The 27,871-nt window shown below is 45.3% G+C and overlaps 1 protein-coding gene across 2 annotated transcripts in view; it reads right to left on the bottom strand.

Moving 5' to 3' along the window:
- igsf21a (immunoglobin superfamily, member 21a) overlaps positions 1 to 27,871 on the bottom strand; it is a 213,662-nt gene that overhangs the window by 22,659 nt on the left and 163,132 nt on the right. For both annotated transcript variants that reach the window (XM_085777790.1, XM_085777789.1), the window contains exon 5: positions 16,783 to 16,898. In XM_085777790.1, coding sequence (XP_085633916.1) covers positions 16,783 to 16,898 — 116 coding nt within the window. The remainder of the gene's footprint in view (positions 1 to 16,782; positions 16,899 to 27,871) is intronic.

The following is a 27,871-nucleotide window of genomic DNA, read 5'->3' as shown; positions in this document are numbered from 1 at the left end:
GTGGTTGAAAACCTATGAGCCTTGAATTGCTCTGTGGCCCCATCTACCTGCAGTGCTCTTTCAGTACAGATCAAAAGCTTCTTGTTTGTACAATTTGGAAAGGAACTGCCGAGGTCGATGCACATCGTCATTTATTGTTTATTTCAATAGATTTTCATTAAATTTAATTAGATGTTTCATTAGAGGAAAACCAAACTCGAAACAACTTGAAGTTCATGTTTTCATTTTGTTTTACATTTTTTTCCACATTCCACGTTATTATATAACCAAGTCTGATAATAAATGGCCCTTATTGGAGAACTTCTGAACTCTCACCCTGGTGCAATCTATTGTTCAAAGATGACTAATGACTATGACTACAAGTACAACCTTAGTTTTTAATTAGTACAATGCACACTCACATACAGTCCAAGATATTGTTGGAAAATCTATAATGTAAGTCAACAGCTTGTCCAAAAGGTTATTCTAGCCAAAGTTCGCTATAGGGTCTTATGCTCCAATCCGCTATATACTGTATGCTAATTTCAAATTAGCTCAGGGAGGCTTGGATCATGAATTCATATGGTAACCAACAAAAATAGCTCTTCATATCTGTGATTTATTTCCACCACCGCCAGCTACAGTCATTCTTTGGAATTAAGAGTCCTCAAAATGTATGAATCAATGTTATTTTAGCCCAGCATAGCATGTAGGGCTGATTTGCAAATGAAGTTCCACTGATTAACAGATCTCACTCTGTTGAATTTCACCGTGTGAGAGCGTTCAATATCCATCACCCATTATCTGCATGCACTCAAGTAGGGCCAGACTTTAAAATCCAATAGTGAAATGGGAAGTAGAAACATCAACAGATGCACAATGACCCCGTTGCGTCCCCCTGCTAATTCCTACAGCTACTCGACAACTTGCAAAGAGAAGGAGCTTTTTCACTGTGTATTAAAACACCTCATTAATTATCACAGCAGGTGGAGGGAGAGCAGTGTGGATTAGAACGATCCATGCACCTGTTCTGTGGCTTTTGTTGGACAAAATGGTGCGGGTACACAAAAACACCTGTGTTGGCTGTGGGCTGCTGTAATAGGGAATTAATTCAGTGTGCCAAGATAACTGATTTGTTTCTATAAACATTATAAGACAAGTTCATTTATAGGCATAAATGAAATGCTGATTAAACATCCATGACTTAACATACTGTAATGCATGGGGCTATGCTGTGTGTGTGCTCTGAAGGAGTCAGAAATAAATCCCTTATTGAGGTGTAACCTCCAGCAAAATATCAAGCATCAGTTTACCTATTCATGGCGATCCCACCGTGACTAAATATCTTTCTTTGCCACCTGTCTGCTTATAAGAAAAGGAATCAATGAATGTTTCATCAAAGACATGAATGAATGGGATGACAGATAAGTTGCTGCGGGGCGAGAGAGTGAAGTGTTATTTCTATGTCATTATCCTGCAGTTCTGCTCCTATTTCATTTCCCCTTTCATTACTAGGAACCAATCCCTTAATAATTAATGGCTGTGGAAACACAGCAGACATGGACATAAACAGACGTACTGTATTCGGTGCAGGACTTGTGTGAACTGAGTCATGTGTTAAAGTCAGTGTTGATTATGACTCTTCCACTTAGTACATATGTTATGGTAATGTTTTCTGCTTTGTGGTGGATGTTTCACCAGAAAAACTGCTTTATGATACTTTTAGACAAGTGTATCACATTGAGTTGAACATCATTCAGCAGCCACAATCGCCATGGTAATAAATTAGACAAGTGTGAAAATGAGCACTTTACTGTTAAATATAATAATGAATTATTCAATTATTGCCTAAAAAATCATGTTTTTGGAGTGGGTAGCGTGCTGTTCTACAAGGCCACGATCTGTCATCTTTTAAAATGTTGAAATATGCTTTGATCTTTTTTTTTCTTTTTTTTTTGGTGGCATTTCTGAATTTACTGGACAGCCAAGTAAGAAGGAAGAGGGAGACTGTGTGCTGCATGTGACAACAAAATGAGCTGCCAGGACACCATATCTTTGTAAATATTAATATGAACCAATCTGCAATTCATCGTAAAATCTAAGCACAACTAAGGAGACATCTGTCATCACTTTAAACTTGGTCTGTATTCCTTTAAGCTACCTACTAATTTGCTAAAATCTCATTTCCCACATTCCCTTGTTTGACAGGCAGAGATAACAGGAAACATCACTTCTTTCATTCCGTCCAAATGGGGTAGCAAACACTATATCTTTTTCTTTTTTTTCCTCGACAAGTGATTATAAAGCTGCCAAAATAACACTGAGGATGTCTCTCACTATGATACATGTCTCTAATAAATGGTTGCATTTCATAAAATGACATGGGCACTTTTGCTGGCTACTGCTGTAGACGAGTTGCCTTTCATTTGGTTATCAGGCATCCACTGCATATTCATAATTCATAATTTCCTTTTAATCAAATATAATGAAATAAAAATGATTATTGAACAGTACATTGAGCCTTATTGCACGATTCTTCGTCTTGTGAGATAGCCTGTTTGAATGTTGAATTTTCTCACAACGCATTAATAGTTTAGCAAAAGGAAGGTTCAAAATGACTATTGTCTTTAATCAACTAATTGGCTTGTGAGGTATTACGTTGTGCTGCTGTCGGACTTGGAAAGTCGTGCTCGCTCTCATGTAAAAGGGGATTTCTGAGTGTTTTTGGCATTGCTGTTGTATTGTTCTCTTACAGACTGTGTTACTGCATGGAATAAAGTGATTATCAATCACGCCTCTGTTATAAATCCCCAAATACTTCATAGTCCAATATGTGCAGACAATGAAACCAGACACAAACCACTTACTTCATTCTGAAATGAATTAGCGGAGAAAAAAAGACAGAGATGTAATTCTAAGCAGTAGCCCATACACAATGCCACGGCAGTGGTGAAATTAAGCTGGGATGGCATGAGAAGGGTTTTTGCATTTTCCCTGTGAATAGACAGGGATGAAAGCACCTGCACTCTGCACGCTGCCAAGCCTCCCCCACCTCACCAACATCTTAAATCCGAAACCTTTTTTGAAAACGCAACAATCATGCATTGGTCCATATACACCTTTGTGCTGCTGCAATTAATCATGGCAGTGTCAAAAGGACAAGGCAGTAATTTCCATGGTGACAGAATGATTCAGAAAAATAGAGGAGGAAGAGAAAAGGGGCCAGCAAAAAGAGAGACGCAGAGAGAAGGATCCTGGCCATGACTTAATCAGCTTTCCCTCTTATTATTAACTGTCATTATCTTTCCTCTTTTCAATCAGTGCTTGCTTGTACTCTGAGGATGTTCTAATGAGTGGCACTGGGGAGCTATTATTGATACGTCACCGGCTTGCTTCAGTGGCATCAGATACTGACAGATCTTGAAACATAATACCAGACACTTTTAACACATGCAGTCCATTATATCCAGCTCTGTCAAAGCCGCACTAAAGGAATTTAGCACGTTTGGCACCTCCAAAGATTGGTGAAGAATTTATGAATTTACAAAATGTGTGCAGTGACGTAGCCTAATACAAGCTGCCTAAACTTCACAAAGCATGATTATGTGTGAATACAGTGAATCCAGTGTGTATGCAGCGATGCTACTCTGCTGCTGTGCAACCGGTGACACTGTACTAACATCACATGTTGCATGAATGCTGGAATATTAATTGATGGGACAGATAATTTGGGGCATGACATAATTCTGGGCCACATGAAATGACACATGACGTTTCTCAACATCACAACACCTCGTATCGAATCAAAGTGAATGGAAGACTAGTCTATAGATACTTATCAGTAGGGTGACGTCACGACGCATTCCATGAACACTGAGTTAACCTCTATTCAGCTCAGTGCAGCCACATCCTCTCTGACCAGAAATGACTGCTGCCTGATGTAGTTTGGATATGGATATTTCTCATTTTGATGGCCTTGCCTTGAAAGCACACACCATTTCTGCTGAGACGATCTTTGACAGGGTGTAACCATGGCAACAATATGCATTGTTGTTTTTTAATGCTACATGAGAACTCCTTTGTGACCATACCATCTTTTATGTCTTGCCGTGCAGCCACTCGTAATGATGTTGAATTGGGAGCTGCTATCAAAAATAAATCTCCAATAATTTAAAGGGACAACGAGGAGTTTCTATTCAGTTATAAAAAAAGTCTCACGCTAATGTGGATGAATCTCCACTACCCACACTTGTTAATGGGCCCATTTTCGATAAATATATCGTTATATCTCACACAGGCTTCACCCTCTACTGGACTCTATGGGTATATCTCTCCTCCAATCGCGTACACGCGATGGCCCACTGAAATTTGCATGTACGTAGCCGGCCAGTATGGCGTGCCTACCTTTCCCGCCCTTTAGCGGGCTATATAAGCAGATGCACCGCCAGCTGCCCTCATTCCTTTTTACTTCAGCGTCGGCGAGTGCCCACTGTCACACTAGCTCCAAGGATGGAGTCGCCGCTTCAGGAACAACGCCTCTGCCCGGCCTGCCCTAACGGCATCATCATCCCGGCAGACCCACATCTTCTTTGCTTCGAGTGTCTCGGGAAGAAGCACGCCACCGCCGGGCTGGGGCAGCGCCCGGCCTGCCCGTGCTGCCGAGACATCCCCCGGGTTCGCCGCCAGCAGCAAGCCGACTACTTCACCGGCGGTGAAGCTCTTCTCACCCTGTCTCCTGATGGCAATGAGGAGGAAGAGCGGGAGTCGGAGGACGACGCCATGGAGGAGGAGGATGCCGCTCCAGCGTACACCACCTCCACGCACTCAGCCGGCTGGTCAGGACACAGAAAGCCACTACCACCGCTGCTGCAGGATAAGGACACGCTGGAATATTTTGACAAGATATTCCAGCTGGGCGTGCAACTAGCAGCAGCAGCAGCAACAACCTCGGTGTGCTGGGCGTAGCAGCGGCGGCTTCACTCCCGCGCGACGCCCCCCTTCCCCTGACACTATGGAGTATCTCGGCCGGACCATCGGTCAGATGAACAAGACAGGGAGTTGCTACTGCTGCCGGACGAGTGATGTCACTGTCGGTTGTCGGCTCTCGCCACGTCTGGCTAGGTCTCACCGCCCTCCCCAGAAGGGACCGAGAGGATCTTCTGGCTGCACCGGTCTCTACTGACGGTCTCTTTGGCTCCTCACTACGGTGACGCAGCAGCTAAAGAGGCTGGAGGAGGAAAAGGCGCAGCTGAGCCGTCATCTACCGCTCGCTGTCGCCGCCAAGCAGAAGGGAGAGGTCAAGCTGCCCCGCCGCAACGCTACGGCGAGGCGGAGAGATCGCCGCCAGCGAAGAGGCTTCTCCGCGGCGGATCCCCCAGCTGACCCACAGCCGGCCCCAGCGGGCCCGCCGCAGCAACGCCCCGCACGGGACCCCAGCGCGTCCCGTCCCGCGGCGGCTCGCAGCACACCCAGGACGAAGCTGTCCTGGGGCACACAGCGACCAGAGTGACAGTTAACGGGAGGGACGGCGCCGGCAGGCTGCCTCGCCGCCCTCCCTCATTGTTCATATGGTTCTGTATGTTCTGCTTGTGTTCACTGTTCTGTGGATGTGAAAAATGTTTTTATTAAAACATGTTACTCCACTAACAGAGCAAAAATCCCCCCTCCCACCTCCACCATGCTCCCCGCTTGCCGCGCAGCCCCGACCGGTGTAGCCACCGCTACCGCTGCATTGGACTGTGCTCTGCTAGGACACTGTCAATGAGGTGCGCAGGAGGTCTAGGGTTGAGACCCCTGCGAGGTTAGACCACAACTTCACCCAGCCTAGTCAGGTGCTGCTAACTGGGATGAAGTTGGACCCGTTATCACTCCATACGGTGGTTAAGATTAATAAAGTGGTGACTGGGTCTTGGTACCTAACCGGTAGCTGGTGTGGTCAGTGGGTGGAGCCTCTCCCGCGGCAGGGAGTACATGAATCGGGCTTCGCCTACTGTACCCATAGAGTCCAGTAGAGGGCGAAGCCTGTGTGAGATATAACGAAGGTTACGATATTGTAACCCTAGTTATATTAACACAGGCGGAGCCCTCTACTGGACTCTATGGGTATATCTCTCCTCCAATCGCGTACGCGCGATGGCCCACTGAAATTTGCATGTACGTAGCTGGCCAGTATGGCGTGCCTACCTTTCCCGCCCTTTAGCGGGCTATATAAGCAGATGCACCGCCAGCTGCCCTCATTCCACCAAACTTCAGCGTAAGGCGAAAGAGCGGCAGGGCCCTAAGTAGAGGGCTCCGCCTGTGTTAATATAACTAGGGTTACAATATCGTAACCTTCGTTATATCTCACACAGGCTTCGCCCTCTACTGGACTCTATGGGTACAGTAGGCGAAGCCCCGATTTATGTACTCCCTGCCGCGGGAGAGGCTCCGCCCACTGACCACACCAGCTACCGGTTAGGTACCAAGACCCAGTCACCACTTTATTAATCTTAACCACCGTATGGAGTGATAACGGGTACAACTTCATCCCAGTTAGCAGCACCTGACTAGGCTGGGTGAAGTTGTGGTCTAACCTCGCAGGGGTCTCAACCCTAGACCTCCTGCGCACCTCATTGACAGTGTCCTAGCAGAGCACAGTCCAATGCAGGTGCATGACACCCTGTGGGGATCAAGTATTTAAAAACACTTGACACATCCTTCCTCTCACATGTCCTGTGACCCTACAGTGAGCACAGACCTGGAGAAGGAGCCTGATACATCCAAGAGATAGAACCTTATGAACGGGCAGGGTGAAGACCACGATGCCGCCGTACATATGTCCTCAACACTCGCACCACTGAACAGGGCCGTAGACGTCGCCACACTTCTTGTGGAGTGCGCCCGGACCACAGTGGGCGGTTCTCGACCCGCTTGACTGTAGGCTGAGAGGATGCATTTACACATCCACCTCGCCAAGCGTTTCTTGGACAGGGCTCTGCCAGCCGTCCCGTCTCCATAACACACAAACAACTGGTCGGTGTTCCTGACAGTGGCTGTTCGGTCGACATAGTATGTCAACACACGCACAGGGCATAGGAGATGCAGTTTCGCCTCCCTCGAATCCTCATGAGGGGGAGGGTGAAAAGCCTCCAACTGGATGATTCTGGACCGAAATGAGCTCCTTATGTTCTTAGGAAGAAAGGAGGGGTTCGGTTTAAGGATGGCACCACTGCGGTCCCCGCGAAGGAGTAAACAACTCGGGTGGACTGACAGGGCACACAATTCGCTCACTCTCTTGGCTGACGTCAGAGCAAGAAGCAACGCTGTCTTGAACGACAACACCTTTAAGGAGGAGCGTTCCAAAGGCTCATAGGGGTCCCTTGTGAGGGCCTCGAGAACCAGTGGCAATTCCCACTGTGGTACAGAAGTGCGTGCCACTGGTCGTAGCCTTCTGACCCCCTGCAGGAACCGTTTTACCAGAGGGTGGGCGAAGACTGGACCTCCGCCCAACCCTTCATGGCATGATGAGATGGCTGCAGCGTAAACCTTAACAGTCGCGTGAGACAGCCCTCTATCAACCAAAAGCTGTAGAAAGGAAAGACTGTCTCCCACTGAGCATGTCAGTGGGTCCACTTCCCTCTCTTCGCACCAATGCTGGAAACCTAACCACTTAGCCCTGTAACAGGCAATGGTGGATCCAGCCCTAACCGCTTGGATGGTTTTCACCACCTGCGCAGTCAGCCCAGTCCGCATTAACCTGTCCCTTTCAGGGCCCAGGCTTGAAGCGACTGGCCCAGGATCGGCAGCGCCTGTATCGCGCCTGCCTCCTGTGACAGCGCCCCCCGGATTTGGGGAATGGGCCATGGTGGGGCCGCCATCATTGTGGTCAGCTCTGCGTACCACAGAGCCGACCGCCGGTCGGGAGCCACCAGAATGACCCTCAGCCGCTCCACTCTCACTCTCTCCAGTAGCTGGGGGATGAGACGGAGGGGGGGGAAGGCATAAAGTAGCCCTCTTGGCCATGGAGCGTGTGCAAATGCGTCCACCCCCAAGGGTGGATGGTCTTGCGGGCTCAGGGAGAACCAATGGGGGCAGTGGGTGTTCGACCTGTTGGCAAACAGGTCCACCGTTGTCCTCCCGAATCGTGTCCAGATCTGCTGTACCACTTCTGGTTGCAGTCTCCACTCGTCTTCCAGGGGGCCGCCCCTTGACATGAGGTCGGCCCCCCTGTTCTCGATTCCTGGAACGTGGAGGGCTCTCAGAGATTGTAGGTGCTCTGAAGCCCATGACCACAGGTTCTCCGCCATCGCTAACAGGGCAGCGGAATGTACACCGCCCTGTCTGTTGATGTAAACGACTGTGGTGCGATTGTCGGTCCTCACCAACACGTGTCTCCCCCTTAACAGGTGACTGAAGTGTTGGAGAACCAGGAACACTGCCTGTAACTCGAGGAGGTTGATGTGGCGGTCCTCCCCCGGAGGCCACACACCACCTATCGCCCTCCCCAGGCAGGTGCCTCCCCACCCCATCATGGAGGCGTCCGTGAACACCGACGTGTACGAGGTCACTCGTCCTAGTGGTGTTCCGGTCAACAAATGTCGTGGGGACCCCCAGTACTGCAGGTTGCCCTGCACTGTTGGGGGGACTGTCAGCAGCCGAAACTTCTGCCTCTTGAGGTCTAAGCGTAGGCTGGCGAACCATCTCTGCAGGCGACGCATGTGCAGCAGTCCTAGTGGAACCACCGGGTGAGCTGCTGCCATGTGCCCCAGTGCTTGCATGACGGTCAAGGCTGTGACACGTGGAACCTGTTGCAGCTTGAGAACCTCCTGCTGTAGGGCTGTCCGTCTGGACTCCGACAGAGTGGCTCTCAGGCTGACAGAGTCGAGCACAATCCCCAAGTATTCGGCCCGCTGGTTTTGTTGGGGGTTGCTCTTCTTCCAGTTGATGGCAAAACCCAACTTGGTCAGGTGAAGTATCAACTGAACTGTGTGAAAAAAATGGCCCATTGTTTGGACCTGGCCATCACGATGAGGTCGTCCAGATAAAAGAAGACCCTCATCCCCTGGCTGCGCAGCGGTTGTAGCGCTGCGTCCACACATTTGCTGAACGTACTAGGGGCCAGGGAATAGCCAAATGGCAGCCTGTTGTATTCGTAAGCTGTTCCCTGAAATGCAAAAAGCAGGAGCTTCCTGTGTTTTGGTGCCACCTCGACGTGAAAATAAGCGTCCTTCAAGTCGATGGTAGAGAACCAATCGCCTGGTTGGACGAGTACCAGCAGCCTCCTTGTGGTTAGCATGCGGAACGTTTTGCGACCGATACGTGTGTTCAGGGCACGGAGGTCCAGGATGGGTCTGTAGCCCCCTGTCTTTTTGGGAACCAAAAAGTATGGGGAGTAAAAACCTCGTTCCTTGTCGTGAAGAGGGACAATTGACACGGCCTGTTTTGATAGCAGGTCCTGAATTTCCCCCTCGAGGAACTCTATCTCATGTTGAGAGGATAGATTCATCTCTTGTATGCCCCTGAACGCTGGGGGGAGCCCGCAGAACTGGAGAGAATATCCTAGTCTGAGGGTCCTGTCCAGCCAGTCTGTCAGTACGCAGCTGCTCTGCCATGCTTCGTAAAAACACGTGAGAGGACGCACAGACAGCTGTGGAGCAGCTTCTAGAAAGCTGTGGTACACAATTTCGGCCCTCTCCGCCGCCAAACCCGCCATAAACGGGAGTTTGGCCCATGGGGGGCCCTCTGTGAAAGGGCTGAGTCGTCCCTGAACGCACCAAGCCCGTTGTCCGAGCTCGCGGGGCCGTCCGTGAACGCATCTCTGTTGTCCGAGCCGGCGTGGTGTCACCTGAACGCACCACCGCCGCCCGGCACCTCACCGTCATGACGTCCCTGCCGCTGTTAGATCCGCCCGTGGAAATAACAGCCACAGGACCAGAGCGGTCAGACACTTTGGCCGCTCCACTGCTGTTTACCGGGGAGAGAGTTCGTGTTAGCCCGGCCGCTTCACTGGAGCGGCGTGGGTTAACCGAGCGTGAGGCAGCCGTCTCGTTGTCCGGAAACACAGCCCTGTCGTGCTGCTGCGAACGATGCTTGTCACCGCCGTAGCCGTTAGCTCGGCGGTGACAATCATCGCTCGTCAGCCGGTCAACACGCTGAGCCGGACGCACCGTGGAAGTGACACGGTGTCGGCTAGCAGCGCGCGGGGCTAACTGTGTGGTCGCTACAACCAGTGGGGAGCGATGTTTTCTTGTGCAGCCTCGCCGGTTGTAGCGCTCATATAGAGGGACAACGGTAGCTTTTACCCGGTTGACAACGGTGCTCCGCTCTACCGCGTCTCCCACAACGGGGACGGTAGAGGGTGTGTTGTGTGAGTGTGCTTGTGAAACCGTGACCGGGGGGGGCCTTGCTTGCCGGGCCCGCTGCGGGGATGTGACGGTGTAACACAAGCCACCGGCAGCCTGACCGACGGTGTAGCGGTGACTACACCGGCCGGGGCTGCGCGGCAAGCGGGGAGCATGGTGGAGGTGGGAGGGGGGATTTTTGCTCTGTTAGTGGAGTAACATGTTTTAATAAAAACATTTTTCACATCCACAGAACAGTGAACACAAGCAGAACATACAGAACCATATGAACAATGAGGGAGGGCGGCGAGGCAGTCTGCCGGTGCCGTCTCTCCCGTTAACTGCCACTCTGGTCGCTGTGTGCCCCAGGACAGCTTCGGCCTGGGTGTGCTGCGAGCCGCCGCGGGACGGGACGCGCTGGGGGCGCTAGGGGAAGCCCGACACACTCCGCTGCAGTCGTCATGACTTACGGGAAGTTGAGCTTGATAGAAGCGGCGCCAAACACCGTCGAGCCGTCGGAGAGGGAGAGTTCATCCTCCTCGTCTCGTAGCGGCGGCGAGTCTGCAGCAGAGGCTGAGGCGGGTCTGGGCGGCGAAGCTTCATCAGGCGGCGTGGAGGTGGTGTACGCTGGAGCGGCGTCCTCCTCCTGCCGTCGCTGCTCCAGCCCGGCGGTGGCGCGCTTCCTCCCGAGACGCCCGAAGCAAAGAAGATGTAAGTCTGCCGGGGCGATGATGCCGGCAGAGGCGTTGTTCCTGAAGCGGCGACTCCATCCTAGGAGCTAGTGTGACAGTGGGCACTCGCCGACGCTGAAGTAAAAAGGAATGAGGGCAGCTGGCGGTGCATCTGCTTATATAGCCCGCTAAAGGGCGGGAAAGGTAGGCACGCCATACTGGCCGGCTACGTACATGCAAATTTCAGTGGGCCATCGCGCGTACGCGATTGGAGGAGAGATATACCCATAGAGTCCAGTAGAGGGCGAAGCCTGTGTGAGATATAACGAAGGTTACGATATTGTAACCCTAGTTATATTAACACAGGCGGAGCCCTCTACTTAGGGCCCTGCCGCTCTTTCGCCTCACGCTGAAGTTTGGTGGAATGAGGGCAGCTGGCGGTGCACCTGCTTATATAGAGCGCTAAAGGGCGGGAAAGGTAGGCACGCCATACTGGCCGGCTATGTACATGCAAATTTCAGTGGGCCATCGCGCGTACGCGATTGGAGGAGAGATATACCCATAGAGTCCAGTAGAGGGCTCCGCCAGTGTTAATATAACTAGGGTTACAATATTGTAACCTTCGTTCTGTCTCTATCGTTATTTTGTTTTTATTAGTGGTGGCGGAAATGCTGGTCGAGCCGACCAGCGTTTCCTTTCGTGGCGAGTCATGAGAATAACGCAGCTGAATCGCCGTTTATGGTCAGAACTATGACAGTATGTGAACCTCTTTGAACCTCTGACTTTGATTATTGATGAATGAAAACATGAGTCATGCCATTGATGACAACAGCAGATCTATATGAACAACATAAAAGATGTGTGTGAGTCAGAGGTCTAGACTCAGGCTACAGCTTTTAATTAAATGCTGAAACAAATTTCAAACACTGTCACCTTTTTAAGCGCCTTCTTTTGTTAGGAAATAAAAGAAAAACATCCAAACCATTTAACATCACTGGCAGTCCTGGCGCATCCTACATGTTAATTTTCCTTAATTCAATCCTGTTGTGACATTTGAAGAACCAATAAAAAGAACAAAATGAGCCACAGCACAAGACTTCTAAAAGTCCTTTTAAAATGAGTGTAAGTAGACATGCAGCAGCGACAGTGTTGTATGAACTTCAATGCTTTCAAACATCCACATAAGCCAGAATGAAGTGTCAGACATTACACTGGAAACCAGACGGATGCAAAAGGATGTTGCATAGCAACATCATCTTTTCTTTGTGGAGGGCCAAAGCAAATTTATCAAAACAAACACAAAGCTTATGTCTTTGTTTAGGGTGAAAGAAATGTTACATTTAATGTTGTATAAAAGCACTCATTGCACCTTCATACAAAAAGATGAAGTCAAGGCTGTAGTGATCTTTGACACTGTGCCAGAATGTAAGTGTGGAGCATGTTTATGAGCTCAAAGCGTAGTGGAAGAGGTAAGACTAATTTGTTCTGTCCATAAAACTCAGGTAGAGATGAGTTAATGAGAGGAAAGTAGCTGTGAGAGTCTTACATGCTGATGCTGAGTTTTCTCCTTCACCTCTTTTTTTTTTTATGTTGGCTCATTATTATTTTTTTAAAGTTTTTTGTTTGTTTGTATTTTTTTTATCCGTTAATTTAACATCACTTATTTTTAAATATTAAAAATACAATTTGAAAATGTGATGATAAAAATAACATTTACAGAACAAACATTGTTTAGCCTCAGCGGCTGTTTTGTTTTAATTACTTGCAGGGGTTTCTGGCTGATCTGCAGCATAATCAGCAGCTCTTTGTCTTCTCTACCTATTTCTCTGCTCTCTATGTTAGAACAGCAGCCATGTTCTCAGCACAGCTTACTATGACAAGGCTGGCCGTGGCTGCTTCTCTAACATCAGGAAATAGAAATAAAAATCATAAAATCATAGCACATTGAATGAAATGACCTGATACACAAAGAGTTCTCTTTTCAGAAGGGGCCTGTGTCTGGCAAAGATTATCTGGTATTTTATTAAAGATATTATTTATCTATTAAATCAACTGTTTGGTTGTTTCTGGGTATTTGTACCGGTTTAAAACTCCTTTAGTATCCCTGTCAAATGAAGACCTTGGAATAAAAAATGTCCCAAATAAAGCATAACTGTTTATTTATTTCACCTTTCTATAAACTAATGTCAGTTTCAAAATGTTATTCTGCATCTCATTTAAATCTCATTTTGTTAAATAGTGGCTGATGTTATGAAACACAATCACTTACTGTAAGAATAAAAATAAGGTAGCTATAGAGTATCTTCAACACATTTTACATGCAGGGTAATCTTTATATTCAGTCTACTGACATATTTGCTGCACTACACCAGAAACAAAGACAATTTAGCGTGAGAAATACCACACAATCGGCCATATTTAGTAGCAGTTCAGCGGTGGCTCAATAAATCAGCTAAATTCTTTGTAAGTAGTGAGCCACTATTGAGAGCAGGCTTGCAATGATATGACATTGAAAATAGAGCTGACAACAGCTCATTTTGCAACAAGCCCCCGGGCAGCAGTACCGACAAAAACTAAATGAGTTTCATCAAAAAGGAAAGGGAGCTGTTTGAAGTTGCAGTCACATAACTGGGCCAAAGCAGCAACATTCAAGCAAATACTTACAAACCTAATAATGAGGTTTTGTTATGCAGCGTGACCATGGACAACGGCATAAATAGAACAAATGGTCACAGTTTAAATGTAATATCTGTGCTCCTCTTTAAAACTGAATGGGGATCAACTCAGCCGTAATAATATGTGGGCTATATAATAATTGAGAATAGCATCACAACAGCAGTATGTTATTTTAATTTGCAGTCATCCCTTTTGAAAACCATTAGGACTCCAACAGCAAAAGTTTTGCTTTTACGGTTTTAAATAAGCTAGCACTTCACTGTGAATCATGTGACCACATTTAACCACTAAACACAGTTTGCTACAGAGATAATCTGCTCTGATACATGAGTAACAACTTAGAGCACGGAGATAACTGTATACCAAACAAAAAATATGAAAGCCAGCTCGATCTCTTCTCTGAGGACTGAACTTTTTTCCTTGTCATTTACAAATGAATATGGGCAAATATCATATGCGGCAGTGGCTCAGGTGGTAGAGCGGGTCGTCCAATGATCAGAGGGTTGGCGGTTCGAATCCCGCTCTGTCCCGGTTGCTGCCGTAGTGTCCTTGGGCAAGACACCTTACCCACCTTGCTCCTGATGGGTCGTGGTTAGCACCTTGCATGGCAGCTTCCGCCATCAGTGTGTGAATGTGTGTGTGAATGGGTGAATGTGATGTATGATATACTGTAAAGCGCTTTGGGTATCGTTTCCGATGGAAAAGCGCTATATAAAATACAGACCATTTACCATTTACCATTTCCCGCGGCTGACTCTATGGACCACGGTGTAAGATCTCAAAGGAGATTAAAGAGTTGAGAGTTTGCAGGACTGCGGCGTCTGGTGAGAATATTCTTCTGAAAATCTATCCATGAAACCTGTCAGAGTTTGTTTACTGGGTTTTGATTCAGTCCAACAGTATAAGGCAAATTTGACAGGCCGTGATCAACTCCCCACAGATTCCAAGTTAGAAACGCTTTCTTTCTCAACTTTCTGTGTCGGCAGACTCCACTTTAGATCTTGTATCATTTCGGTGTAAACACGCCGTCTGTTTTCCTATAGGATGTAGCATGAGACTTAAATTAGTTTTTATCCAACCACTAAAGTGCAAGATGCAGAAGTCAATTTTTCTCCAATAGTTTTCCCACTCACACAGTGAATCATGGAAATAATTTTTTCAAATCATTTCCATGCTGTGAGAGCACTGGGAACATTACAGGCCCTTCACACGCAGCTGTTTTCTTATATTGGCTGATTAAACCTCTTCTCAGGACTGTGTGGGAGTGAGCAAACTGTGCTCGACTAACTTCTGGCTCTCCTGTTAGTTTTCATTCTGCCAGGCTAGAACAAACTTCGAAAAAAAACAAAAAACAGAAACAGAAACAAAATTTGGAGTTTGCTGACTTTGGCTGGAGCTCCACCCAAAACAGAGTACTGTAACTGAGAACACCTGTGTGAGTGTAACAGTGTTGTCTCTGTTTCTCTGATAAAATACAACTGGTTCCAAAAACCACTCTAGTAACAAAATAAGCCAATCTGAAGATGTGGGGGACATGTCTTGTTATATTTAGGAAGATAGAGGATTCAGTGTTTCCCTTAAGATTACTGTCCAGAAAACTCCTGTGAATGTATTTTGTTTTAAAATGGATTTGTCCCAGGGCTGAACCTCAACAGTGAAGTGAAAAATCACAGTGATAAAAGTTCAAAATACCTATACTCTCCTGTCTGATCCACAGACAGCCCACATAGCTCATTATTTTTAATTAATTCTGGGCTTTTACTCCATTACTGCCACTTTCACCGATCCTGGAGCTGTAATAGCTTTCTGTTTTCATATTCTCGGTTATATTCCTTTCTCTTAAGATACAGCACGGTATCTTCATACTAAAAAGCTAATGTTTAATGTGTAATCCCCGCAATATCTTCTCAACTTGATATTTCCTTGACGCACCAACACTATATCTGCATTATCCTGCTTTGTATTCCTGGCTTGAATGATACATTGTGGTTGATGCATTTCCTTGGAACTTTTTAACAATAGTTTCTATTTAACAATGAAAGGACCTTGTATAGTATGTAAAATAGATTGCTTCTTTGGATTGCATCGAAGCGTAAACAACCATCTTGGGTGATAAAGCTGCTGGATTGAAATGACCTTAAACTGTCTTTGCAGAGAAATGTTTCTCTGCACTCTAAAATCATTAATATGTCTTCGACCAAAAGCAGTTATTTTCTGATTCTGCAACTACATTTTTTGTTATTATGGCAAGTTAGTGTCCTGGATCATTACCTTGCTGAGTCAATGACAAAGTTAATTATCGGGAATGTGACTTGGCCGGTGACACGGAGGCGGTCCGGGGCTTACTGACCAGCTGAAACCTCTCAGATCTCCCCTCCTCCATTAAGCCTTGGAAAAAGGGATCCAGCAGTGCTGAGCTTTAATGGCTTAAGGCTCCCTGTGAAATCACAACAGGGGGGAACCTCACTCTTCACACTATCAACCAGGAAGTACCTGAGAGGCGGAAATCATATTCACCTTGTTTTCACCTCTCACTGGGCTCATAATTGCAGGAGATGGGTGTGCTCAGGGTCTAGAGTCTATTATCATACACCCATGGACAATGATTAATGACCTGGTGGGAACAAACAGCGAGTGACTGCTCTCAAACAGCGTCCATAAGCTCATATGCCACCGAACACATGGAGCATATGCTGCAGATAATGTGCCTTTACTTCGAAAAGTTGTGAACAGCACACGTGTGTGCTTGATTGCATGTGCACGCTGGTGTGTCTCTGCATGTTCATGTATGTCGGTGTACAGTAACACTCAGATGAGAAATCATTACCGTCATGTCACAATGATTAGATTAATCACCCGGAATGTGACCATCAATAACACTAATGTGTCTGTTTCCTAAATCTGATCTACCTTTTTAATGACTACATTGCATGACTAAATTAGTGCTGGTAATCAATCACAGGTCAATCTGTAATGAAGGTAACAGCCGCACTGGTGACAGCTACTCTAAATGACTGCAGCAACACATTATCTGAGTGGAACTTGAAGTGGATAGCTATAGGTTGAGGCTTGTGCCACTGTCAGAGCATTTTACTGGAATGTCAAAAACACGCAGCAAGGTTTAGGAATCAACTCACCGATGGGGCCGGCTTCCCTCCCTTCGCGGTGCAGACCAGAGTGAAATTCTGGGCTTGGTATCGACTGAATGGGGCTGGAGTGTTCTCTGCCACCACTGAAATGTTGTTTGGAGGCGCTGTGGAGGACAGGACAAAAGCTCTGTGAATCAACATCCCTCTACACATTTGATAGACACAAAATGCAACCTCAGATATTCCTCGAGCCCCCGGAAAACATCCGCTTTCCCTTTGCTCTGTGCAGTTATCCTGTAATGAAGTCTCATTTTCAGGTTGTACGTACAGTATAGATGGAGCATTGGCAACAGAGACCAAGAAAGTGCAGAGCAAAAGGAAGGGAGCAATGTTGTTGTGCACAGATGTTTAAAATAAAATCGACTAAAACAAATCCTCAGAACTGCTTTGTCTTATGCACATTATCTATTTTCAAAAGAAAGCAAGAACCCGCTGAGAGGATCTCCACTTAAAATGGTAACTGAATGGTTGGGACAGTGTGTTCAAACTCCCCAGGGCTCATGTGAGTCGGATGAGGCTGATAAGGTAGAAAATCTCATACATATCTTATCACTAACCCTCTGTCTGAATCTCTCCAGGGATCCCACCAAGTATGTCATGGTAGTGTAAAGGGAAAACATGCGAGCGAGACTTCACAGCATTATAGAGCAGCAGTGGGAGGAGGAGGAGGAGGAGGAGGAGGAGATGAATGGAAATCTCCCAACATCCCTCGGAAAATCAGCTGTTCAACATGCAGTGGCTCTAGTCTTTGTATGGTTGGCTTAAACATAAATGTGAATACTTCATAGACCTGGTTCTGAGGAACATGTCAATGAGCAAATTCTAACCGACGACACTGCGGCAGGTGATGACCAGCTGAATTTAGATGAGGCACTTTTTCATCATACTGGCTCAGGAGGGTTTAAGATGCAGATGAGTTTTACATGTACTCTTCACATGTCTACTCGCTCTGAGGCTTTTCATGCAGCCTCGTGCGCAGGCATTGAACAGTTGTATGACATATTATTTCTCTCCAGATTTGGCAGTGCAGCGTTTTAAAAGGTATAATATGTAGGAATTCCCCCCATCTAACAGTGCGGTTGCATATCGAAACGTATTCTTGATGTTGCATTCACGTGAAATCGGGCAGACGTCAGACAGACAACAGACGCTGCATGTAACAGGATAAACAAGCGTCTATGTAAACAAGTGGTCCACCAGCACGAGGCAAAACAATATAGGCGTGACAATATGTTGTCATGGTGATGTCGTATTGTTTACCTGACCCACACTGCAACTCAACGTAAAAAATGGCGATGCAACATGCTAGCCTCGGTTCGGTGCGTCGCCCACTTATGTATTTGTAACGACTTGTAACAACTCATTCTAAGGTACGAGAAAGCTTTCATTTGTATCCGGGTGTGATTCGACTTCAGTGAAATACGTATTTATGAAAGCAATATTTGATTTTTGCTAATAAAAAGCCAAATAGGTCACATACTGGGGCTTTAGAGAACCTTTTAGCCGGGCCTCCGACAATAAGAACAAGGAACATTTATGAAATCTGTCAAAAGCTGCGTGAGGTGAGAGAAGCAACGTTTCCTCATCTGAATCCACAAGCCATGCTTTACAGTAAGAGAGGTACGGCAATAAGAAAGGTCCATGCTTCACTTTTATGTGTAAATCCATCAAGCGCTTTTAAACAGACATGTCACAGCAATTAATTGATTAAAAGCAGGCGGGGGCTGGTGGGGGTTTTAGCTGCTGGCCTGGGCGCCTCCGTGTTTCCACACCTCTTAATTGCTTATTGATGGGATTCATATGGTTGTAAATTAACCTTAGAACATTCCATTATCTTACTGACAAGCCTGTCTCAACCTGGCATATGACAAGCTGTCAGAGGTGTCCTGTTCCTGACCAATCATGCTCGAGTGCTCGTTACAGAGGTTGTGTCAAGTGGTGAAGCACCTCTGGAGCGGTGAAGCTGCTCTAAAATCAAAGACAATAAATGAAAAAAAAAAAACTATCTGACTTTATGGATGGTATTGATTGCTGTATTCAATAAAGCAGCATTATGCACTTTGTAAAAGCTTTGCTGAAGTCCTGTGCTTCGAGTCCTGCTATACAACGCAGTTAAATGTTATGATTCATTTTCACAACATTAGCAACCGTGAGCAAAGAGAGAAAAGGACAACTGCAGCAATCTGCAGTTTCTTCACACCGAGCCACACACAGACATTCAATTTAGACAAAGCTAAACTCACAAAATCCAATCTCATTAGATTAAAAATAATTACTGTCAAATTGCAAAGTTTCCACTTGACTGATAAGTATTGATAATCCCCCAGACAAGTACTTCTTCAAAGCGGTAGTAACAAGATGCTTTGTTTAGTTTGAATAAAATCACTAACACAACCTTGTAAATGCAAAGATAAAGAATTCAACAGAGTCAAGTTAGTTCTGGAGAGCGGTGTATTGATTCTGATGCTCTATTGTCTACTCTGTGGGGTGAAGGGGGGTGGGGGGGTAGAGGCACCTAAAAGGAGTCAAAGGCAAACAAAACAGGAGTGAGCCTTGGTGAAGTATCTGACATGATTAAAACCATACAGTGTGCACAGCAACACGACAGAGCTGTGTTGGATTAAGATGCTTGTCTGTGATGATGGAGATAGAGTCTAAGCCTTTCATACCTCATTTAATAGCAGCTCTCACTTCGCCCACTTGTTAAAAGTCGAGCTGAAAATGTTTCCCTTGTTTATTTATTTATTTTCTTTCTCTTTTTGCTGGTTGCAGTTGGTGATTTTAAAGCTGTCTGCTGGGTGTGTAAATGTGGGCGTCTGCTATAAGGCCTGCATACCAATCATCTGAAAACAGCACATACATAATTAAATTTCTCACTTGACAAGGTTACTTGTCTTGTATGTTGATGTTGATACAGTGCTCATACCAAACAGGAGCAGAGAAAGTTATGAATTGAAATGTCACCTCAGTCAAGTTTTGCTAAGCATTATGTAAAAGTCTTATGCAAATAATCATAAAAAAGGGGGAAAAAATCGTCAAAAGCAAATAGACTTTTAGGGGAGAAAAAAATAAATGTCAATATCTTTGACATTCCTCTGGTAGTTCCTTTAAAGAGCCAAAAGATTCAAGTACATATATGAAAATTCCAAATTCTCTCCACAGCTTCTCTCTCTTTCCTTTACATAATGAAAACTGTGCAGCTACAGGCAAATGTCTTTCAGCACTGTGTCTCTGGCATTCTGATTAGCACATATTTTTTCCCCCTATCTTTAGAATTGACTGAAAACTTTTGGCCACTATATTTTTTTGCTTTGCTTCCTGTCCGAGAGACAAGACATTTATATATCCCACGACATGTTTTAAAGGGGAAAGGTCCACCTTTCAGAGTGCATATTTTCACTGTCGTAAAAACTCACCCATGTGCATTTGTTTTCAATGAAGCCGATGGAGCGATGTCCACCGAGGGGGGCAAGAGATTGCAGATTACCAACTGTGTTTGTGTTGTAGTGCCGTAAATCAGCCCATGTTTCTCGTGAGACGAAATCTAGGACACCGGGTCAGAGGCGCTGATCTTGCAAGGTTGGTTTTCGGCCAAGAGATGCTAGGGGGAAGGCAGAGAGCCTCCATTCTCCCCATAACAAGTCATTTAATCATCACAATTACTGAGAAGCTGTTTAATTAAGGTGCAAATCTTTCGTAGTTCCTCTTTAAGGGGCTACATCTTTATCCTCTCTAATTTGAGTAATTCTCTAACCCTCATGGGATCATGCTCTCTTTTGGAAGGTTACAACAATTTACAACAATTTATCCAGCTAGAACTTCCTAATTCTTCTTGGGTTTTCACCTGACAGTACCATAATTTGGTCTAAAGATGAAAATCCTCAGATACCTTTGCCAAACATGCACAGTGTGAACTGCTGGCTATGCTCCATAATATTTTTTAAAAGCAGGACACTGCAAATATGTAAAAATGTGAGCTCAGTGGTCCCATGAGCCTTTCATTCTATTTCAAATGTTCAGAGCACACTTGCACACCGCGGCATTAAAAGCAGCATTTACTTGTCCCTGGTAACGCTACTGTGCCAGTTACATCAATAATGATCCCTCTCTCTCCATCTCTCGTTTACCACCTCCCTTTTCTTCTATATCCTCAAGCACCATTACCCTGCTATCTTTCCAAAGAAGAAAAATCTGCAAATGGGATTGGTGAATGTGCAGAACAGGAGCACGTTTAATGCTCCCGAGAGACTGCTTTCCCAGGCCTCATAATTAAGGGATTTAGAGCTCTGGAGACAGCTGGACTCACAAGAAACACTCCCAACATCCCCTTGTACTAAGCAACCTGGCCTCGAGTCCACATCTCTGGGGGTTTATTTATAGTGGGGGAAGGTGGTGTGTGTGGGGAGAGCAGCAACGAGAAGGCACCAAGGTCATCCTCAGCTTACCTCCACTGACAGTAATTCAGTGGTAAGTATTTGATGAAGCTGTACTTTTTGCCCTGGGTCCCAAAGTAATCAGCATGAATTTAGAATGCTTTCACCAAGATACATGATAGAGCAAACCATTTCACGTGTGTGCTATTAACACATCCAACTGGTGAATTAGGTGGATCACTTACTTGACAAATGGTCTTGAACGAGTGCACGTGCTTAACAAGAAGCAAAGCTATCATCTACGTACAGTATTCTGGACGTTTAAATTGCTGATAGATATTTGGTTTGTGTTCGTCTCCTGACTGAAGACTTCCCCATTTCCCTATGGGGTTCTCTGCCTCTCTATGATGGGGAATACGCTCCAGTCCCCCGTGTAACTCCAATAAAATTAGTGGTTTAAAAAAAAAAAAGGTTGACCACCAAAATACAGATTCATTGTTCTGCAGTGATCTCATAAATGACATTGTAGATTTTGTTTCAAATGACCTGATTCCTACAGGTAAAGACTGGACTACGTAAGCAGCAGCTAATCTTTGGCCCGAAAATTAAACTAGAAGTCAATTTAAATAGCAATCACAAAAGGAACATTAGCGCAGTCGTTTAGCCAAAGTTTTCAATTTCAGACAGCTCACGACTGCCTGCTACTGCTCATTTTCTTCTTCTTTGTTTACTGCATATTAGCTTTTATGCACGACTCGAGTCACCAACTGTCCTGTGTGGATGTGTGCCATTTAGTCACAAAAGAACATTGGTTCTGAACACTCCACTACAGACATTAGTCTCTAATAAAGCTTTCAAAGGCTAATTTTCATTAACATCTTTAAGAATAGCTGTTTATTTATATCCATTTTCACACTTAAAAAATGCACTATTGGATTTGACTTCTCCGAGGCAGGTACTGTATAGTAAATTAATCAAGTGCCGTGTCCTCATTTGTCCCCCATGCATCCTGGATATGTGATCATATATTGGCTAGAGGACCTTGAGGTGACGATCATCAATATGCAAAACCATTTTATTTCTGAATTTGAAGAGGTTCTTTAGAGTTGAAATTTGAAATTATACTACAAACAGGAAAAGACACAAGTGGACCCAAAAGAACATCTACAAAATATTTCCTTCCACTTGGCAACACAGGAAATATCACATTCTTTTCATGTCTGAAACACACACATCTGGAACGGAGAGGGAGAAGAGCTATGGTGTAGGGAGAGGAGAAACAGAAAACACCATGCGTTAAGGTGATGTAGCACATTTTGTAAGACTCGACCCACCGCCTCTTGAAGTTACATGTTTTTGTTAATGCTCAGAGACACTTTTTTAGCTCAACTCCCCCTCCACAGAGAGGTCAGGGATCAGGACACGCTCACTTGCACAGTGACACTTTGCTTTCAGGGTGCTTTCAGACAGACACGGTTCTGGTTCTGGTTCTTGTTCTGGTTCTGGTTCTGGTTCTAGCTCTGGTTCCGTTCTGGAGTCTCAGGCCCCGTCCATACGAACCCGGGTATTTTTGAAACCGTGTGTTTCTCTACACGGTTTGGCCTTTCGTCCACACGTAACCGCAGAACTGGGCTCCTGAAACCGGAGTTTTTTGTAACCGGAGTCCAGGGTGAACTTTTTCGAAAACTCCGGTTTCAGCTTCACGTGTGGACAGGAAAACCGGACATTTTTCAGAAATCCCTGCCCTCCGTAGTTACTGTTGCTAGCACGTCAAGTTCTCGACGCTGACCATGCGCTGACCACTCAGACGCTCCTGTGAATATCAATAATCACTAAACATGCGGACACTAATACAAAACCGCGTGGTCACCATATGTGGTTACATGCTGCTATTCCGACATGCCGCTATTTCGACATTGACTTCTAATTTTATTTTTCAAGCGTCCCACTATTCCGAGATTCTTTTTTTCATTGTCGGAGTAGGGGCACTTTACTATTTTTCAAACATTCCGCTTTTCCGACATTGATTGATTAGGCTACATTATAGTCAGACCTGTCCTGATTTTTTTTCTTCATCTGAGACACTGTTTCTCATACACAAATACATAGGCCTATAAGAGAGAAGAAAAAACAAACCCTCCAAGTTTAAAAACACACCGGCAGCAGCACCCCTGATCTGCAGCTACTGAGACTGTTATTATTCTGTCACTGAAGTCAGCTGAAGAGAGAATAACTTTGTTGCTGCTCCTCAGAGCGCACATGGCTAATTAATATGCACGTGCTGACCATTGTGTCTACGCATTCCGGGGGCAGAGGTGTGTTCACGTGCACAACTGCACACCATTCTTGTATCCAGTTTGATTTATCAAAGAGAAATTGCGGAGAGTTGTGCATGCACAGTTTGATAGATCTGAAAAAGGTGTAAATATTTTGGGTGTCTTTTCTCCGTAGGCCTAAGCAAAACATTTAGTAGCAGCAGTTTTACACTGCTTACTTACAGTTTTGATAAATGAGGCCCCAGGCCCTAAGCCCAGAGCCCAGACGCTCACAGACAGCTCTCCGCTGTCCGTGGTGCTGAAGGTGACAGGTTAACTTGACAAACAAACTGCAGCATAGTTCTGTTTGTTTATCATGTGTGTTAGTTTTGTTTGCAACTTGATAGTTGAGTTGTTGAAATTAAGAACATCACTCCCTCATCAAACCGGTGACAGGCATGCTGAAAAGAAAAGAGAGAGAGACGCGCCTATCGCAGCTGTAAAAAAAAAAAAAAAAAAAAAAAAAATCGGAATAGCGGTATCAAAAAGTGTCGGACTACCGGCATGTCTAGATAGAGGGATGTCGTCTAATAGCGGGATGTCTAAATAGAGACATGTCGGAATAGCGGGCGGACCCCACCATGCTGATATGGCTAAAATAGGCTTTTATCAAATTGTAAATTGCTGTCACTTCCCCACTGTGTTGCTTCCTTCCGTCCTGTACATTTGTTTTAAATGAAGCCTTTCAGAATCAATCAGTGGATCGATGGATTGTCGTTACGATGTGTGTATTTGTGTATTTTCGTATCTGTCATAAACAAGAGATTACGGGCGGGGTGTGTTAGTAGCGCGGACTCGCGGTGCCGGTCAGTTTGAGCTGTTTGAGCCTCCACTCTCTCTGTACAAGTTATAGCTGCTTTCCTGTTAGGAGTGATATCACCACCTACTGCTTTGGAATGCACATGAAGACGGATTTGCGGTTTCATGTGGACAGAGTTATTTTTTATCACACCGGTGGTGTGGACGCGAATTTTTTTTTTCCAGAAAAGTTCGGTTTCAAAAATACCCGTGTTCGTGTGGACTAGGCCTCAGAACCATGGTGCTTTTTGGTGATTCAGCCCGCATTCACATCAGTTTAAGTGGAACCAAAGTGGGCGTACAGTATGTTACCCTGCATTACCCTGCATTTAGCTTTTTTGCTGTCTCTGTAATCTTTCTTCAGTTTTTAAGTTTATTAATTATTTGGTCTGGTGTTGGAGTGGACCCAACTTTGGCCATCTCTTCCCAGAGTTCAAAGATAAAAATTACTTTACTTACTTTTAAGGCCTTTTGGGTTTGGGAACCAGAACCAGTGTAAAGCCCTATTAGTTAACAGCAGCCAGTGCTAGCTGACGAATTACCTTCAAGCCTCTTACTTTAGCTGAGGAACATCCTCACTGCAGCACAGTCAGCTCACCTTGCACACAGCACTACCATGTGATATGTGTTGTCCTTTTCCGTTTGCATCACTCATTCACTTGTCTATACGGCTCTGCACCAATGCCACCAAGACTAATTCATGTGCGTTTAGTGTACCACTCAATTATGTGCTCAAGGCAAAAACATACCTCTTCCGGAGTGACATTGGAAACTTAAGAATAAGGCTGTGCACAGCTTGGCTTCTCCCATACTGTGATTGGCCCCAACCAAATAGGCACAAGTGAAAGGTTAGGCATGAAGAGTGTAAATAGAAACACTGCAAGTTCAGAAACTGGAAATTGAAAATGTTAATTGACTCGTTCATCTATTATACGTCCCAGTGGAGTCTTGGATGGAAGTTTACAGGTTCATTCTTGAGTCAATCCTATGATCTCAATTTTGCTTGTAGGCTTTAGGATATGATTTTGACCACCCAAAAAAAAAAGATTTTGCTAATGCACAACATATGCCTTAACCACTGTTGTGCTCAAAGGCTCAGAGGTTCTTACTCACAGAGGTATATGTAAATTCATATTTGTGTAAACACATATTCACATACATATGCATATGAAGCAGGATATGTGTGTAGTTTCTTCCTGTGAGTGGGAGAGAGATACATGCATTCCAGACTAAGTTAAGCTGAGTGAAACATAAAACACTGCCAAACAGCTTATATCCCTTATTTTGAGAAGTCTCACAGTTGGATGGACTATGATTGTGGCAGTGGGGTAGATAAAAGACAGCTGGAAAAAAACAATCAAAGTTAAGTCCTCTGAAGAGGGGAGAAAAAAAGACATGTTGAAATGTTCACTGGGAAAAAGTCCCCCATACCTACGTCTGCTGCTTTTGAAAAAGCCCATATTCCCCAGCACGAGCAGCACGGCGAGATAAAAGACACTGAAATGCTTTTTAATCACTTTTCTATTGTGCTTTTAGCATTTGCATTTACACCCCACCCTGTTAATTTGCATGGATTATTACTGTGCTGTCAGCTCATATCACATCCTCCTGCCCGAGCCAACCAGTGAGCGGTAGCTGGTAGGTAGAGAGAGAGAGAGAGAGAGAGAGAGAGAGAGAGACTGGTGGCTGTCAGGAAGAGGAAGGGGGGGATGACACACAGAGACAAAAGCTTGTGTCACATTGAACAAGTTCCCTAGTTCTGAACTGCATTAATCATAACAATGTTGCTGAAAATGCAGAGAGCACATATGCTACATGCCTGCATGCTTGGATATGTGTGTATGTGTGTGTGTGTGTGTGTGTTGTTGGGCGGAAGAGTGAGAAACATGTTGCCGTGTTCTTGTCTGTGAAAACAGACGGCTTCACTGACGCTTGGCTGAGCGATGGCAGCTGTCGAGCGAGTGGCCTACTCTAAAGTGGACATAATATGGCAGTCTACCTGTGAAAGATAAGGACCACCCATAATAACCTAGTTCAGAAACATCCACATAAAATCATCTCACACACCACTCGCTGAGGAGGGAAAATTACACAGAGATACTCCTCTGAAGACACTGATTTGAGAACTTAGAGAGGGTTGTGCTTTTTTTCCTGCTGCTCTATTCCCATATGATAGGAAATATGATATGTCATAGCCGTATATGGCTTTCCCCAGCCTCTCCCCAGGCAGTCGCTCTCTGAGGGTAAACCAGGCTTGGACTTACAGCTTTGTGTTTATAATGAGGACAAGGGGGACAGAAGAGAGGATTTTGCCAGCACAGTTTGAAGGCTCAGTCGAGACAGGACAAAAGGGAAAGCTCTTTTTTTTTGTCTCCCAAATAGCAGACAGTGGCAGATGGGACTTACCCTGTACACAGCCCAGCATCAATTATGCTGTGACTGGCACCCTCATCCCTAAAGTCCATTTTTTGCTTAAGGGCAGGGGCTTAGGGTTGGCAATCTGTTACAATTTGGCCCCTTTACCTCCAGCCCTCTCCAGCCTCACCCACCCCCCTTTTGGCAGCTTGGTAATTCACAAGGCACTGACACGGACGCACCTTTAAGGTCCCCAGTGCCTTGGGCACTGCAGACAAATTTCTTGATCAGTGTGGCACAGACCAATATATACGAGGCCAAAGAGAGTCACTTGAAGTAGTGAAGTATCCATCATTCAATTCTCAGTTCTGGCCCTAGACCATATGAACAATCCCCAAAGAAGTCTTTGAGAAAATCTACATCAAATGCCCGCGGCTAGATGGCCACAAGCTCCACAGATGTCGATATAGTATACACAGCATTCAGGGACAGGGAGGGGAATTCATATTTCAAGCTGACATGCAAGGGTTGTTGATGTTGATGTTATGACCAAGACAAATGGATGACCATGCACCGAGGGTTTGTCTTTTTAAGGTGGGCAAAAAGTACAGCAGAGCAGGTTGAACTTGAATTAATCAAGTTCAACTTGTTCTGGACACTGTGGTTTGTTTTTAATAAAAACCCAAACTGCTTCAGCTCTAAATAATAAAATATATGAATAATACCTATTTTGCAGATCATGGTGTGAAATATGTTATCCTGATTACATATGATATCTGTAATGCGTTGACATCATTCTAAAGCCATCTGTGCATTTAGTAACCCCCCTTGCATTTTGACCCAGTCTGGATGAAAACACATTTGATCCAGTGCGACATCTGCATTTTTAGCAATGCTTCTAAACCTTCTTGCTATTCAGAAAATCTGTGACAAATAACGAAATTGCCATCACTCTGACGCACGGCACAAAACCAATCATTTTCCCATCTACGAAACACATCTGAGAGCCATCATTAATTGAAGTGATACTATTTTAGACTCTATCTTATGACTTTCTCTTTTTCTGTCTGAAATAAAGTGAACTGAATGCCTAAGAAGAACTAAATATAACTGAATAAAACAACAGATTTCAACCCAGAGAGAAACATGCTATATTTTACACATATTATACTGTAGTTCCATGAAGGTCACAGTGCTCATTACAGGCGGTAATCACACATCCTGATCACTCATCGT

This window comes from Trachurus japonicus, chromosome 5 (assembly GCF_045865225.1).
Source record: "Trachurus japonicus isolate A0001 chromosome 5, Traja_1.0".
Lineage (NCBI taxonomy): Eukaryota > Metazoa > Chordata > Actinopteri > Carangiformes > Carangidae > Trachurus > Trachurus japonicus.
The sequence above is the reverse complement of the archived record's forward strand: the minus strand, read 5'-3'. Positions and strand labels throughout refer to the sequence as shown.